Source organism: Myxine glutinosa, chromosome 7 (genome assembly GCF_964187855.1).
Source record: "Myxine glutinosa chromosome 7, kmMyxGlut1.1, whole genome shotgun sequence".
NCBI classification, from domain to species: domain Eukaryota; kingdom Metazoa; phylum Chordata; class Myxini; order Myxiniformes; family Myxinidae; genus Myxine; species Myxine glutinosa.
This window is the reverse complement of record NC_136267.1, coordinates 18,967,052-18,984,411: the sequence shown is the minus strand read 5'-3', so window position 1 is coordinate 18,984,411 and position 17,360 is coordinate 18,967,052. Positions and strand designations below refer to the sequence as shown.

At 43.5% G+C, this 17,360-nt stretch overlaps 1 protein-coding gene across 1 annotated transcript in view; it reads left to right on the top strand.

Annotated features, from left to right (window-relative positions):
• LOC137430711 (uncharacterized) overlaps positions 1-17,360 on the top strand; it is a 148,956-nt gene that overhangs the window by 43,701 nt on the left and 87,895 nt on the right. The window contains exons 2-5 of the mRNA XM_078781329.1: positions 8,868-9,043; positions 9,145-9,336; positions 12,494-12,545; positions 12,689-13,033. Coding sequence (XP_078637455.1) covers positions 8,868-9,043; positions 9,145-9,336; positions 12,494-12,545; positions 12,689-13,033 — 765 coding nt within the window. The remainder of the gene's footprint in view (positions 1-8,867; positions 9,044-9,144; positions 9,337-12,493; positions 12,546-12,688; positions 13,034-17,360) is intronic.

Here is a 17,360-nt window from a genome sequence, read left to right as displayed (position 1 = left end):
AATGGATGACATTTTGCTTGCGATTGGGGATTTGATCGACGTGAGTAACATTCGTGCCGCGTCTCGTATGAATCACAAAATTGTGGTTTTTGTTTCGCAAATAAGTCTGGCCGATATTGTTGTGCAGAATGGTTTGACCTTGGGAAACGATCTGTTTGTTCCTGTGTCGTCGATGGACACGCCGGCAGTTAAAGTCATTCTGAGCAATGTTCCGCCTTTCCTAGGTAACGAGGAAATCCTACACAAGCTAGGTGAGTTTGGCACTGTCGTCTCTCGAATCATTAGGGTTCCTCTACGTACGAGAAACGGCAGGTTGAAGCACGTACAATCGTTTAGACGTTTTTGTTTTGTTGTTCTAAAAGACGCAGCGAAGCAGTTGAACACCTCCCACACCTTTAAAGTAGGCGAGCATGAATATAGAATCTTCATGGCGACCGAGACCTTGATCTGCTACGGATGTGGAGCACACGGACACACTAAGCAGTATTGCCCAGACGCCAAGAAGACGTACGCTACAGCAGCTGGGTCGGCCCCCCCTGTAACTGATGCAGTGCCCCCCGTTCATGAGCCTGGTGGAGTACAGACGCCCACACCAGAAGACCAGGGTGTGGAAAGTGGTGGCGGTGTTGCTGAGGTTAGTGCAGCAGGGGTGCACCCAGTCGATGAGGACAAGAGGCTGCAACCTCAAGAGAATATGGTCTTTGAGGAGGTATTGATGAAAGGCACCGAGGCTAAGAGGAACCTAAAACGTACCTTTTTGAGCGCCGAGGTGGAAGACAAAGGTAGCAAAGTGATACTCGTACAAACAAACAGTATCTCAGACTATCCTGATGATTCTCAGCAAGCTGGGCAGGGTGGTGACGAAACAGAGGAGAGTAGGACTTCATCCCTTGCTCTTGTTGAAGAAAATCAATGCAGCAGTATTGGTTGTGATGATGGCACCATTGTCCCTTGTGACAACGAGCAGTCCCAGGGCCTGAGTGACAACGGTTGTTGCTCACATCCGGTTGAAACGACCAAGGATGATGGTCCAAGCAGACCTATAATAGGCAGCAGTGGTGGCACAGATGTGCCCCTTGTGATGCAACAAGAAGACTGCAGTGGTGATGACACAGAAGGTGTGCCTGCTCCTGACACACAACAAAGGAGTTTCAACGTTGATGTGGTTAGGGAGCTGGATGAGGAAGCTCAAAGCCTTGTGTCTGTGAATGATCATCAGGGAGAAGAACAGATGGAAGCAACAAAGGAAAACGTCATCAGTTTCCTAAACGAGACGTTTAGGCAACGCTACGTTGTGATCAAAGACCATTTTCCCGATGTGAAAACTTTCATCAGGGCTGCAAGACCCCTCCTGCAAAGAAATGACCCAATGGAAATCTCGGAGGCCCAATTTCAGCGTCTTCGGAAAGCGGTCACAAAGGCGAATAAGGAATTGCAGGCGGAGGGTGAGTTACCTTTGTAAATGGCTTTGCGAAAGATATGTATCGCATCCCTGAATATCAATGGGGGTTGTACCCCCTTACGAAAAATTCAGACAATTCAGGCGATGGAGAGGGTGAAAGCCGACATCATCCTGATACAGGAGACTCATGCTACGAACACCCTGGTTGCTGAATGGGGAAAACTTTATCGAGGGCAGTGGTGGCTGAGTGGGTTTACCACACCCAAAGCTGGTGTTGCCATCGCCTTGAGTGATAGAATCCCTGCTCGGAAGATTGTCTTTAAGGAAATTTATAAGGGACATCTGATAGCGGTGGATTTCTATTGCAACACGCAAAGGATCATCATTGTGAACGTATATGCACCGAGTGAGCCCATGGAAAGAAGAGTGTTCTTTTCCACTCTGCATGACTTTGTAAAAGGACTGGATACAACCGCTTTCATCTGTGTTGCTGGTGATTTCAATTGCACTATCAATCCTTCCGTAGACAGGACCGGTCATGAACCCCATCCAGCTTCTATGAGGATTTTGGAGAACATCATCAAAAATCAGCATTTGAAAGATGTTTGGAGGTTGCAACACCCAACTTCACGGTGCTATACGTGGTGCAGATGCCATGATGGGAGGATATCAATGGCAAGGCTAGACAGATTCTACGTGAATAAGCCAATGCTAAATGTGATGGCCACAACCCAGATACTCCCAACTGGTTTCACAGACCATTACCTGGTTTCAATGGGTTTTAATTTGCCTCTGACCTCAGGGGGTAGTGCGTATTGGTCACTTAATACCCACCTGCTGAATGATATGAGATTCAAAGAGGCTTTTCGAGCCGTGTGGGAAAGAATTCGGTCCTCCAAATTTGAACATGCTAACCTTCGACTGTGGTGGGACCTCGCAAAGGGTCAGGTCAAATCGTTCTGTCAACAATATAGTCTTTATGCCACTAAATTGCAAAATCTCTCGATTGATTCATTAAAGGCTGAAATTGCAGCCCTGGAGGAAAACATTAATACGGCTGGGAAAGACACTACAGGTGACCGGCTGCTATGGACTAAAAAGGCAATGTTGACTGAACTGGTACGGCAGCGAGCAATGGGCACCCTGGTACGCATGAGAATGAGTTATTTAACGTTGGATATGCCAAATAAGGCCTTGTTTGGTTTGGAGAACTCTGTTAAAAAATCACAACAGATTCATGGGCTACGTGCTGCTAATGGGCCAATAGTGACCTCCCAACAGGAGATTAAGTCTGTTTTGAAGGTTTTTTATACAAACTTGTACTCCCCCCAGAGCATAAGTAATGAGACCTTGCAGGAGCTGACTACCGGGCTTCCAAGACTTGAGGAAGACCAGCAACGCACATTGAACATGTCAGTTTCGGCTGCTGAACTTGAAACTGCTATGCGGAGCTTGAAGGATGGTAAAGCCTCTGGGATTGATGGTTTGCCCGGAGAGTTCTATAAGACTTTTTGGAAACTTGTGGGACCTGACCTGCTTGAGGTATTTGATGAATGCCTTCATGTTGGAGAGCTTCCCCTGTCCTGCAGAAGAGCAGTCATTTGCCTGTTGCCAAAGGCTGGGGACACTCAACTAGTCGAGAACTGGCGGCCTGTCTCATTGCTGTGTGCGGATTACAAGCTTTTGTCGAAGGCCTTAGCAAACCGTTTGGGAACTGTGATCAGCTCTATTGTGCACCCTGACCAGACCTACTGTGTACCAGGAAGGTCAATTTATGACAATATTTTTCTGATAAGGGATATTATTTCTTGTAATAAGTACGTGCGTGCCAGTTTTGGGTTGTTGTTTCTTGACCAAACAAAGGCTTTTGATCGTGTTGATCATACATATTTGTTTTCTGTTCTGGAGCGGATGGGTTTTGGCGAAACTTTCATTTCCTATGTCAAGCTGTTATACACTAACACCTTCTGCATGATGAAAGTAAACAACAGTTTATGTCCCCCTTTTCCTTTCCGTCGGGGTATCCGTCAAGGGTGTCCCCTTTCTGGACTTCTGTATATAATTGCCCTTGAACCACTCTTAGCATCCATCAGGCAGCGAATAACTCAGGATGTGGGAGCCGTTTTTGGTTCAAGATTTGTGGTCACAGCTTATGCTGATGATGTATGTGTTCTGATTAAGGGCCCAAGTAGTGTTGCTGCGGTGCAGCGTTGCTTTAAAGACTACTCTGCGGCCTCTTCCGCCGAAGTAAATTGGGGCAAGAGTGTAGCCTTATGGTGCGGTTCAGATAACCTTTCTTTAACACTGCCACCGTCACTCCCACATAATCTAGAGTGGAAAACAGATGGAGTCAAATATCTTGGTGTCTATCTCGGCAACCAGGAAGTAGAAACGAAGAACTGGGAAGGAATGATTGAACAAATTACACACCGGTTGAAACGATGGGAAGGACTGCTACGATCTCTTTCTTATAAAGGCCGCTCTCTTGTTATAAATAACTTGATAGCAGCAAGATTATGGCATAAACTAATTGCCTTGCAGCCACCCAAGGAGTTGATACCAGCCATCCAGCGGGTCTTGGTTAATTTCTTTTGGAATGGATACCACTGGCTTCGGCCGCAAATACTGTACCATCCTCGGAAGGAGGGTGGACATGGAATTGTGGAGGTGTCCACCCGGCTTATGGCTTTTCGCCTACAGTCTGTGCAACGTCTGTTGTATGCTGAAGAGCTGCCCTGGCGCTCATTTGCGTTTTTCTTGTTGCAACAAGCGGGAGGCCTGTGTTATGATAGGCACTTGTTCCTGGTGAACCTTGACCGTGTCAGCTTAGTTTCAATCCCAACTTTTTATCAGGGTTTGCTGAGAGTTTGGAAAGGTTTTGGGGTTTATCGTTGCCTTGAGGCTTATAATTGCCGGATGTTTATCCAAGAGCCTATTTTCTATAACGGTTTTTTTCCATGCATTCCTCATAGTCCGACTTTGATTAGGAAATTTACTCAAGGAGGAATTGGCAAAGTTTGTGACCTGAGGGATACATCTGGGACAAAATGGATGTCTGCTGGCAGGGTGGCGGCCATTCTTGGTTTAAGATCCGTGCGTATTGTCAGCCAAATTATACGCATCGTCAAGAGGAAGTTTAAGGAGTTAAATATTGGCTGGGAAGGTATAAACAATGTCGAGGATGTTCGGCTGTCTTTCCCTGAAATTAAGGTGCTCCCAGCTCTCCAGTCGAATGGTGAACTTGTCTCTCCTTTTCATTTGGCAACAAAGGCTGGTATTCACAAGCTCCTTCGAGAAAACCAAGCATCACCCTTCTCCGGAGTAACAAGAGTGGCCTTGTGGTCCGAAAGGTTAGGGCCAGGGTCTCCTGCCACGCCACTGTGGCCTAATATGTACAAATTACCTATTTACGGGTTCCTCGCAGATATCCAGTGGAGACTAGCACATTGGGCTCTCCCTACGAACACCTTTGTTCATCACCTTGACAGCTCAGTGCCAGTAGCATGCCCCTTCTGTGTACAGAAGGAGGATCTCTTTCATGCCTATGTGAAATGCGAAAGACTAATACCTCTTTTCTTGATTCTCACACACCTTTTTGATCAGTTGTCTTTTCCTTTTACTTCACATTCTTTTATTTTTGGTGTATCTTTCAGACCCTCCTGCAAGGACTCTGGTGTCCTCCTAAACTTCTTAGCTGCTGTAGCAAAATACTCAATATATAAATCGAGGAAAATTAAAATTGATAATGGGCATGGGTTCGATGTTGTACCTATGTTTAAAGGGCTGGTGTCTGCAAGAATAAGGTTAGAGTTTGATTATTATGTGGCGAATGAAAATGTCAAACTCTTTGAATGCAAATGGTGTATCAATGAAGCCTTATGTGTTGTGAATGAATCGAATTTGTGCTTTTCTTTTTAACATTAAGAACTGTTGTTTTTTTCTATTTTTTTCTCTCCTGTAAAAATGTAACTTGACCTGGTGTGTTTTTTTGTGAAATAAATGGTGTTGCAAATTCAATTCAATTCTCTCTCTCTCTCTCTCTCTCTCTCTCTCTCTCTCAAGGTGGAGAGTATAGTTGATACCTTGTCCAGGGTGTCACAGTTGTAATCGTGATTGGTTATAATAATAACATGAATATGCTGCTCGTTATAAAATTAATTAATAATTGAGGAATAGGTTAATTAGATTCACTTTGTGATTAAATTAATACATTTCGATTAAATCAAGCACTCGATTGTAATAAATAGCACATTGTATCGAATTTTTTTTTGTTTATTTTGTTCGTTTTTTAAAATGTTTTTACCACCTTTTAGCTGCGACGAGCAGCTCTATGAGAGGACCGCGTTGTTCTTGTTGTTGGGGTGCCTTTTTGAATAGCGCATGCACATACGCTCGGACGTGCGTTGGTATGAGGTAAGAACATCGCGGATTAAAATCGCGACTTGTTTGAAGAAACCAGAATACATTTAGCAACAAAGACAACATGAATGTTTTCATATCAATCTCGTTTCACAGAACTTGACACAAATTTGGTGTGATTATTGAATAGCGCATGTGCATACACTCGGACTTCCCCTACCGACCAAGCCCGTTTCAAATTATCCCTCTGCCACCCATAATTAACATTAATAAATAACATTAATGAATTAACATTAACAGAAATAACATTCACGTCCATACATTATATGTAATCAGTTGATGAAGCATGTTGCGTCGCAAAACAAAGGACAAGACCAGAACTGAAAGACAAAAAGACTGTGCTAGTGCATGCATATAATTTAATGACTGGTGGAATTTGGTAGTGCATATTGCAACGGATATCCTCATGATTCTACACGTCGCAGCTGGTGACCACACTGTGGTCATTTTTCTCTTGTTTAAATACCAGAGGAATCCCTGTGAGTAGTTTATGTTTATGGGTGAATGAAGGTGTAAATAAGTGTGACACATGATCAGAATTGCCATTTAATATAACTAAGGCCTCAGTCACACTGGATCATATGATTTCTGGATCGTGCGATTGATGGCAATCTGGCCGAGGTACGACCAATCGTCAATGTTTGCTACGCTCTCCATTTGCGATCGCAAACAGCAATTGGTCTTAGGGGTCATCGTACAATTGGTGGTACGCGTGGTTGTGCGATCACCAACGATTGCAGAAGATCGATCGCAAGATCAATCGTAGGTAATTGTGCGAATAGTGGTGGCAATCACCGACCAATCGTACGGTCAATCGTGGCGACTTGCGACCGCTCGGACAATCAATCGTAGTGACCTGCGACAGGTGGCACCACCAATCGTCAGGTGGCAGGACCAGTAGCACAACCAATCGTGCGACTACTTGACCCGCGATCATGCACGACTGGTGGTGCATCCATGCGCGACTGGTGGTACGACCATGTAATACCTGTCTGCGACCTCTTACGATTTGGAATCGCAAGTCAGAAGTTTTGAACATGACCATCGACCTTGCTGCGACTGATTTTGCTCTGGCGATCACCCACGACCTCTGCGACCAGTCGTTATACATAGAATTATAAACGACCTCTGCGACAAAAAGAGTAGGCTCTTTCTACGATTTGCCCGCGTTTCACAAAATTTTCGGTCGCAGCTAGGTCGTAACCTGGTCGCAGGCCCGGTGTGTCTGGGGCTTAAAGGGCACTTTGTGCTGGTAAAGGGCACCATGTGGTGCAGCATTTCGGAGCACCCCTTTGTGAAGGAAACCAATAGGGCGATCACATGTGCATTTACTTTGGGGATGATAAATACCCGGTTCAAGTGATAGAACTTACCATGTTCCAAACATGCTTGGTGTGTGGGTCCAGGAGGTGTATGGGTATTGGGACGTTGTTTACCCACCGTTTGTACTTTACACCATCTTGTTTCGGTAGTGAGGTTGTAAGCTCGTTATACATAGTAAGCTCGTTATACATAGTGCGCTCGTTATACATAATAGGCTCGTTATACATAGTAAGCTCGTTATACATAGTTAGATGGTCATACATAGTAAGCTGGCCATACCTAGTAAGCTCGTTAAACATAGTAAGCTCGTTATACATAGTGAGCTCGTTATACATAGTAAGCTCGTTATACATTGTACGCTCGTTATACATTGTACGCTCGTTATACATAGTAAGCTCGCTATACATAGTAAGCTCGTTATACATAGTAAGCTCGTTACACATAGTAAGCTCGTTATACATAGTAATCTCGTTGTACATTGTAAGCTCGTTACACAAAGTAAGCTTGTTATACATAGTAAGCTCATCATACATAGTAAGCCCGTTATACATAGTAAGCTCGTTGTACATAGTAAGCTGGTTATACATAGTAAGCTCGTTATACATTGTAAGCTGGTTACACATAGTAAGCTCGTTATACATCGTAAGCTCGTTATACATAGTAAGCTCGTCATACATAGTAAGCTCGTTATACATAGTAAGGTCGTTATACATAGTAAGGTCGTTATACATAGTAAGGTCGTTATACATAGTAAGCTGGTTATCCATTGTAAGCTGGTTATACATAGTAAGCTCGTTATACATCGTAAGCTGGTCATACATAGTAAGCTCGTCATACATAGTAAGCTCGTTATACATAGTAAGGTCGTTATACATAGTAAGGTCGTTATACATAGTAAGGTCGTTATACATAGTAAGCTCGTTATACATAGTAAGCTCGTTATACATAGTAAGCTCGTTATACATTGTAAGCTGGTTACACATAGTAAGCTCGTTATACATCGTAAGCTCGTTATACATAGTAAGCTCGTCATACATAGTAAGCTCGTTATACATAGTAAGGTCGTTATACATAGTAAGGTCGTTATACATAGTAAGGTCGTTATACATAGTAAGCTGGTTATCCATTGTAAGCTGGTTATACATAGTAAGCTCGTTATACATCGTAAGCTGGTCATACATAGTAAGCTCGTCATACATAGTAAGCTCGTTATACATAGTAAGGTCGTTATACATAGTAAGGTCGTTATACATAGTAAGGTCGTTATACATAGTAAGCTCGTTATACATAGTAAGCTCGTTATACATAGTAAGCTCGTTATACATTGTAAGCTCGTTATACATAGTAAGCTCGTTATACATCGTAAGCTGGTTATACATAGTAAGCTCGTCATACATAGTAAGCTCGTTATACATAGTAAGGTCGTTATATATAGTAAGCTGGTTATACATAGTAAGCTCGTTATACATAGTAAGCTCGTTGTACATAGTAAGCTCGTTATACATAGTAAGCTCGTTATACATAGTAAGCTCGTTATACATAGTAATCTCGTTATACATAGTAAGCTGGTTATACATAGTAAGGTCGTTATACATAGTAAGGTCGTTATACATAGTAAGCTCGTTATCCATAGTAAGCTCGTCCTGATGGTTTAGTAAAGGAAAAATAACATTGAACACCATGTTCAACATCCGGGATATTAACGATGTGCGATTTCTATCAGATTCCCCTCAGGAAGCGAAGGATTACAAGATTTACAAGATTTACATCAAAACAGGAAATGATTATTGGGCTGGCACAGATTCCAACGTTTATATCACGATCTGTGGAGGATTGAAGTGTTTGAGATCTCATCATCTTAAACATTCAACATATCACAATCCTTTTGAAGCGGGTCAGGTAATTATTCACACACACTTTAACAAGGTAGATAAACTATTAATAAACATGTTAATGCCCGACCAGGTGAGATGTTACCTGCTGTACACGTGTTTCTACAGGTAGATGTTTTCACTGTGCGCTCCTTTTACCTGGGGAACCTGGAAAATGTAACAATCCGGCACGATGGGAGTGGATATCATTCCAGCTGGTTACTCGAGAACATCAGAATCGCCGAAACATTCTCCGGACTCGAACAAACATTTACCTGTTCGTGTTGGATTGATAACTCTCCTAAAACCCTCTATCCCCAGGTAATCTTACATTATTCCACAAATACCAAATGGAATCTCGATCTTTTAACTTCCTCTCCCAAGATCACGTGTTTCTCAATCCTCTCTGCCGTCATGAATGAAGTGAATTTAGAAAATGAATGAATCACTGTGTAAAGATCGTAATTACTCATGTGGAAAATGTACTTAATAATACTAATAATGTAATTGTTATTATTATTTGATTTATATGGCGTGTTTTCCTTATCTTGTATATTATGGATACAAGATACTGAAAGAACGAAAAATAGAGAAAAGAATCAGGGACCGGGGATGGCTTGAAAGAGCAAATGTGGGAACTGGAGTTCCTTGCGAGACTGGGGAGGGAGGGAGGAGGGGGAGAGGGAGGGAGGGGCGTTGGGGAGAGATTGGGGGGGGGGAGGGAGTTGGGGATTGGGCTGGAGGGGGGTGGGTGGGGGTTGGGTGAAAGCGCAAATGTAGGAGCTGGAGTTCCTTGCAAGATTGGAGGGGGGCGGGGGGGGGAGGGAGGGGAGTTGGGGAGAGATTGGGGGAGGGGAGTTGGGGAGAGATTGGGGGGGGGGGGAGTTGGGGATTGGGCTGGAGGGGGTGGGTGGGGGTTGGGTGAAAGAGCAAATGTGGGAGCTGGAGTTCCTTGCGAGACTGGGGAGGGAGGGAGGGAGGAGGGGAGAGGGAGGGAGGGGCGTTGGGGAGAGATTGGGGGGGGGGAGGGAGTTGGGGATTGGGCTGGAGGGGGTGGGTGGGGGTTGGGTGAAAGCGCAAATGTAGGAGCTGGAGTTCCTTGCAAGATTGGAGGGGGGCTGGGGGGGAGGGAGGGGAGTTGGGGAGAGATTGGGGGGGGGAGTTGGGGATTGGGCTGGAGGGGGTGGGTGGGGGTTGGGTGAAAGCGCAAATGTAGGAGCTGGAGTTCCTTGCAAGATTGGAGGGGGGCTGGGGGGGAGGGAGGGGAGTTGGGGAGAGATTGGGGGGGGAGTTGGGGATTGGGCTGGAGGGGGTGGGTGGGGGTTGGGTGAAAGCGCAAATGTGGGAGCTGGAGTTCCTTGCGAGATTGGGGGGGGGGGGGGGGGAGGGAGGGGAGTTGGGGAGAGATTGGGGGGTGGGGTGGTTGGGGAGTTGGGGATCTGGGGTTGGGTGTAAGAGCAAATGTGGGAGCTGGAGTTCCTTGCGAGACTGGGGTGGGGGCGGGGGGGAGGGGAGTTGGGGAGAGATTGGGGGGGTTGGGGAGTTGGGGATTTGGAGGTTGGGAAGCTGGGGGTTGGGTGGAATCGGGGGGGTGGGGGTTGGGGAGTTGGGGATTGGGAGAGATTGGGGGGGGGGAGGGAGGGGAGTTGGGGAGAGATTGGGGGGTGGGGTGGTTGGGGAGTTGGGGATCTGGGGTTGGGTGTAAGAGCAAATGTGGGAGCTGGAGTTCCTTGCGAGACTGGGGTGGGGGCGGGGGGGAGGGGAGTTGGGGAGAGATTGGGGGGGTTGGGGAGTTGGGGATTTGGAGGTTGGGAAGCTGGGGGTTGGGTGGAATCGGGGGGGGTGGGGGTTGGGGAGTTGGGGATTGGGAGAGATTGGGGGGCGGGGTGGTTGGGGAGTTGGGGATCTGGGGTTGGGTGTAAGAGCAAATGTGGGAGCTGGAATTCCTTGCGAGACTGGGGTGGGGGGGGAGGGGAATTGGGGGGCGGTGGGGTTGGGGATTTGGGGATATGGGGTGGGGTGTAAGAGCAAATGTGGGAGCTGGAGTTCCTTGCGAGACTGGGGGGGGGGAGGGGAATTGGGGAGAGATTGGGAGGCGGGGGGGGTTGGGGATTTGGGGATATGGGGTTGGGTGTAAGAGCAAATGTGGGAGCTGGAGTTCCTTGCGAGACTGGGGTGGGGGGGGGGGGAGGGAGGGGAGTTGGGGAGAGATTGGGGTGGTGGGGGGGGTGGGGAGTTGGGGATTTGGAGGTTGGGAAGTTGGGGGTTGGGTGGAATCTGGGGGGTGGGGGTTGGGGAGTTGGGGATTGAGTGGGATGGGGGTGGGGGTGGGGGTTGGGTGAAAGAGCAAATTGGGAGCTGGAGTTCCTTAAGAGGCGGTGAATCCACAACTACGGATAAAAGACAAGGACGGTATCTTGCTCTATTCATCCTTTTCGATAATTTATGGGTTCTCAAGGCTCAATAAGATAGATTCGGGAGATAGACTACTCTGCAGATGATGGTCCTGGTTTACGAGCACACACACACACACACACACACACACACCATCCATCTTCCTCCTCTTCTTATTCCCCTACGATTCGACCCGCGTGACCTACGTCTCCATGACATCATCCAGACACTTGTGTACGAGTGCACAACCCGAAAATCCACACTTCTCATGAGAAATAAACGACTTTTGTCAACTCTGTGCAGGACATGGAGAGTAATATACGGCAATGTACAATACCTTAGATGTACAAGGACATCAGGAACGAGGAGGGAAATTAAAACGGTACAACTGGGATTTCAATCCGGGATCCCATCATCAGGAGCTCTGTGCTGGGTTTGTGGATCAAAAGAATCAAATTAACCGGATTATCACATTCATGATTCATTATATTCATTATCAGGATGTGGGTGATGTTCACACAGATCCATAACATGAAATCTTTCACCTCCAAGTAATTTCACACAATATTGTCAATTTAACATTCAGGGGAATTTGAGGAACACGTGCTCCACAATGCAGCACCCCGTGTCACCTGATTGAAAGTTCAGAACATCTAATCAGTAACTTCGAGTCTAATAGTAACTCTTATCATCAGGTGTCTGTATATTTCATACAAGTATCAGTGGAGATTTATGGAAGTATCAGGTCACGTGGGAATGAGGGAAACACGAAGAAATGATGTAACCAGCAGGCAAGTGGTGTGTGTGTGTGTTGTGTGTGTGTGTGTGTGTGTGTGTGTGTGTGTGTGTGTGTGTGTGTGTGTGTGTGTGTGTGTGTGTGTGTGTATAAGACGTAAAAGTATACATTATTTCCCATCCTTAAGGATCTTTGAACAGATTTCTTGTGAATTATTTCCGTAGTTGTGTAAGAGAAGTCATCACAGCGATTATATCAATATATTGAGGAACACAAGATCACGTGGAAATCTCCCATCATTTTACCACACCTGGCTATTGTTACTCCCTCTCTATTATTTAATTTCAGATTCCCGGGTCATGTGACTCTTCGGATAAGAGAGAACCGAAGAAACCACACGGTGGGTTTTCAGATTCTCATTCTGGGATTTGATGCCGTTTTTCAAAGCATTTTGGGAAGAGAAACGTGGAATAAACTCGAGGATATGTGGAGAGAGATTATTGGTGGAAATAACGATTGTAATGTCCTTGTTTCCCATTGTAGTTCCCAACCCTCTCAGGGGAATTCCTCTCCTCTCATGTGAGATACAAAAGCCAAACAGTAACAAGTTCTCACTGCTGTGGATGTTTCGAAGTACTGAAGGCCACGACCAGGTGATCGCAGTGGCCGGAACACAGGCAGACATCCTTACCTCCTGTCTGGGGAAGAGTGAACAGAAAAACCATGGAATGCTGGAACCTGGACAGGATTCCTGTCCAGAAAGCTCCCACTGCTTGCTGCCTCCATTTGGTGTAACGAGGGATCAACTCGAGAGATACTGGTGTCTGATTGGTCCCGGAAAGGATGGAACATGGAGACAGCAGGTCCTCTCTGTGCTCTTCACACCTGGTGGGTCCCCATATATTGGGCTTTATTCTTGTATAAAAGTAACAAGTTCTAAATGTTTATTTTATTGTATTCTTTCAGAGTAGCGATTTCATTTTTATCCTCATTTTCCATGTTAAAGGGAGAGGATGTTCCAGTTATAACTCATTCTCATTTGGGTTTGTGTACATCACCTCTGGGTCCAGTTTTGCAGAGAATGAGATTCAGGATCTTTTGTTGTGGTTGTTCGTGTTATTACAACAACCATCAAGGGTTCAGTTATGGCTTTTTGCACCGGAACAATACAATGACGTTTAGTGACGTCATCTTATTTTTGCATCACGTATCCAGTTATTTATATTTTCAGTTTTCTATTTGTAAAAACATTCTAATATTTTCTTTCAGAATTCTTTAAATTTGTGCTAAACTCAACTTGTACATGGAAATATATAAATAATAATAACTGTATGGCACTTTATTTCTTTGAATCGATCTGGATTAATATTGTCATAGTTTGAATTGTGGAACATTCCCTTAAACTAATTTAATTAGAGTAAAAATGGTCCCTGAAGACCATCTTTGTGAAATAATGCGGGGACCAAAAGTCGACCTCATAGAAGTTCAAAGCTGGAATAAACTTCCCTTTAGGACATGTTTTTGGCCACACTTGGAATCCTGGATCTCCGTATGTAAAGAAAAGTATATTATTTGATCTCCTTCTAAACTCGATTCAGAATTTCATCACCGAAGACAAGCTGATGTCCAACCGTTTCCACCATGCTGGTCCTGTATATATATATATATATATATATATATATATATATATATATATATATATATATATATATCGGGCACTCAGCATAAGCTCAGTCTATCTTAGTCTGCTTGCCAAGCTTGCTATCTGTGGCCTACAAGGCTACCTTCATACCTGGCTTTCTGAATCCCTCCACTTGTGCACTCAGTGTGTTGCTATCAATGGAACCCCCTACTCTACTCTACGATATTCCGCTCTATGCTACTCCTCATCACCATAAAACCTCCAAAATGCTCTGGAAAACCCCCTGTAGAAAAAAAAAAAAAAAAAAAAGAAGATGGTGGGCCAAAATCTAAGAGAGGTTTTAAAATTATTTTCGATGCAAATTTTTAAGGCAATTTGGAAAAAGTGTTTTTATCCATAATTTGACGTCGTAGATTCCAAAAATCCAATGTTTCCGCTTATTGGGTTGCACATTATTGCACATATGGGGTTGCAACGTCATCAAATTTGCATATAGCCATTCAATATGTAGAATCGATATTCGGTGCTTAATGCCCAATTTTCACATGGGAGGCATCACCTACCAACTTTACATTATTTAAGTATGAGGAATATAAGAATTCAATGTTCCAAATGATTGCAATGCACATTAATTCGTTTTGACGTCATCAAATTTGAATTAAAAAAAAATTATCCACCAAAGTCAATCTTAAACATTTATTAGTGAGGCGAATCATGGGAATGCAAAAAATATATAAATTTTAAAATGCAGAATTCAAAAGTGGAATGTTCCCAGTAATTACAATTAATTTATTCATTGAATTACTATTATTTGTCTAATTAGTTAATTTATACGATATTTACCCTGCGCTCGCGAAGCGAAAAGCGGGGTTAAGCATTCAGTTACATACGTACGTGTGCCGTACGTGTCTGCATTTTAAAAATTAATTTTCTCGCCAACCGTTGGTCCGATTGACATGAAATTTTCACCATAGGAACGCCGCCTCCTGTGGAATTTTTAATGCATAATTATGACGTCATAGGTCACGTGGTACGGACGCCATCTTGGAAAAACGTTACACCTCTATATCTCCCAAACCGCTCAATGGAAAAAATTTAAACGTGGCTCATTGTCAAGTACTCACCATGGGGAATAAGATATGTTGATGGTGATGTCATCGGTGCCTTAATTATGACGTCATAATTCGACAAGTACAACATTTGATCTTCAAAGTGTGAATAAAACAAAAATTCCTCTGCAACTGTTCGACCGATGGACACGAAATTTTCAGAATATGTGCGGCTCCTCCTGTAGAATTTTTTAATGCTAAATAATTATAACGTCATAGGTCACGTGGTACAGATGTCATCTTGGAAAAAAATCGAAAAAAGTTGCACCTCTCTATCTCTGAAACCGCTCCATGGAAAAAATTGAAACGGCTCATTGTCAAGTACCCCCCTTCGGGAATAAGATTTGTTAATGATGATGTCATCTGTGCCTTTGTTATGACGTCATAATTTGACAAGTACAACACGTATCTGATCATTGTGATTTTTTTTTTTCTTAGCAACTGTTGGTCTGATTAGCACGAAATTTTCACCGTAGGAGCGCCTCCTCATGTAGAATATTTTAATATGCCTCCGCATAGTCCCACAACGGGTAGATGCCATCAGTCTGCATATGTATGGGTAGTGGATCACATTTGTGAAGTTTTGTGTTGATCGGATAAGGTTCGTTTTTCTAACCAAGATGGCTGCCAAACCACGTGTCCTATGACATCATCATTTTCAAACTATATGCAACAGTGCTTTTAGATGATATTTGTAAAATTTCGCATTGATAGGGTGAGCGGTTTCAGAGATATAATTATTTAATATTTTCCTTCAATCCAAAATGGCTGCCAAACCATGTGACCTATGATGTCATAAATTTAATATTTCAATATAAATGGGTCATAGATCATGTCCCTGCAATTTCAGATTTTTAGGATACGGAATTTGATTAAAACATTTTGGCTGTTATACCACTTCACCTATGATGTCATCATTATCATGCTTTTGTTCCCCATTGGGAGTACTTGACAATGTGCCAAGTTTCAAATTTTTCCATTCAGCAGTTTCCGAGAAATAATTGTTTAATAATTTGCTTTTAATCCAAGATGGCTGCCATACCACGTGACCCATGACGTCACAATTATCATAATAATTTTAAAAAACAACGTTAAATTCACATTATCGCAAGATTCCGTCATCGCACGATTCTTCAGTGGAAGCTAAGTAAACTAAATGATTAAAAATAACCATATAAGGTGATTCGTAATGTAAAAGTAATATAAAACTGGAACTCCTCGGCCAAACACCTTTATAATGATATGGGGCTTATCGTCCCTGTTTGATTAATTCAAGAGAAAATTTCGGAAAGACAACCAAAGAAACAAACATAATAAGCATATTATTTATATAGATTTTTTTTGATTACCTCTCCTCAGGTGGTGCACCCTCGCCTTCCTGAGAAGGTTCAATCCCAGCGTTTCCTCCAGGGCTTCAGGCAAAGACGCCCTGGAGGAAACGCCACCTTTTAATGTGATCCCCCAGCTCCTACCCACAATATTTCCGATCCCCATTAACCCACCTAACTCATACTTGCAGGTTTCCTCCTCTTCTCTGTTCAATTTTCCCTGCTTTATGATATCAGATCGTGTCCCCATTTTCTCCATCCGTGAGTTTGTTGCCTTTTCCCATGATGATGTCATGTCGCTCTGCCATATGATCCTTGATGTACAGAGGAAAAAATTCACATCATTTGTTTAACACCGTGGTTCTTAACCTGGGTTCGACCGAACCCCAGGGGTTCAGTGAGCCAGTCTCAAGGGTTCGGCGGAGGTCCTCCGAAACGCATTGCAATTTGTTTTTTTTGTTTTTTTTTTGTTTTGTATCAATTTTGAATCTACGTGTAATTACGATTATTATTAATATTATTCTTATTTTGCTATGTATGTTACGAACGAATGGAAATGTTATTTGTAATTGTATTCCCATCCCATTCATGGTTTCTCTGGTCTGTGTTTAAGATAAGTTGTTTCACACTGACTGTAGTACGTTGAATCAATGAGCAACTTGCTAATTATTCTGCTGATGGTGCTTACTTGCTTACTTACTTCCTGGATTTTGGACTGTGCAGGTGTTCGGAAATTCCAGTGAATAGCCTCGATTAGCTTGCTGTGTGCCGTGCGTCATTGGTCGCGCCTTATTTTGGAGTTACTGATTAATTGAAAAGTAAGTTGAAAATGTTTGTGGATATGCAGGTTGGGTTCAGAGTTATATTAAAGACAAAAGTGGCTGGTGATTATAAAATATGATTGAATTACTCAGAAAATTAGGTGGAGGTGATATAACTCCTTTGGTCGCAATTCAAAACTAACAATTCGCAGTTTTCTATGTAATATTATAATGGGATTTGAGGTGACATAGAGTTGAGTAGATAATAAATCCCGTCATCGTAACTATAAGTTATGTTTTCTTCGTTAAAATTTCTCAGTTTTCAGAGGGGTACTGATTATATTTAAGCATGTTCCTTTTTAAATTTTTGTCATA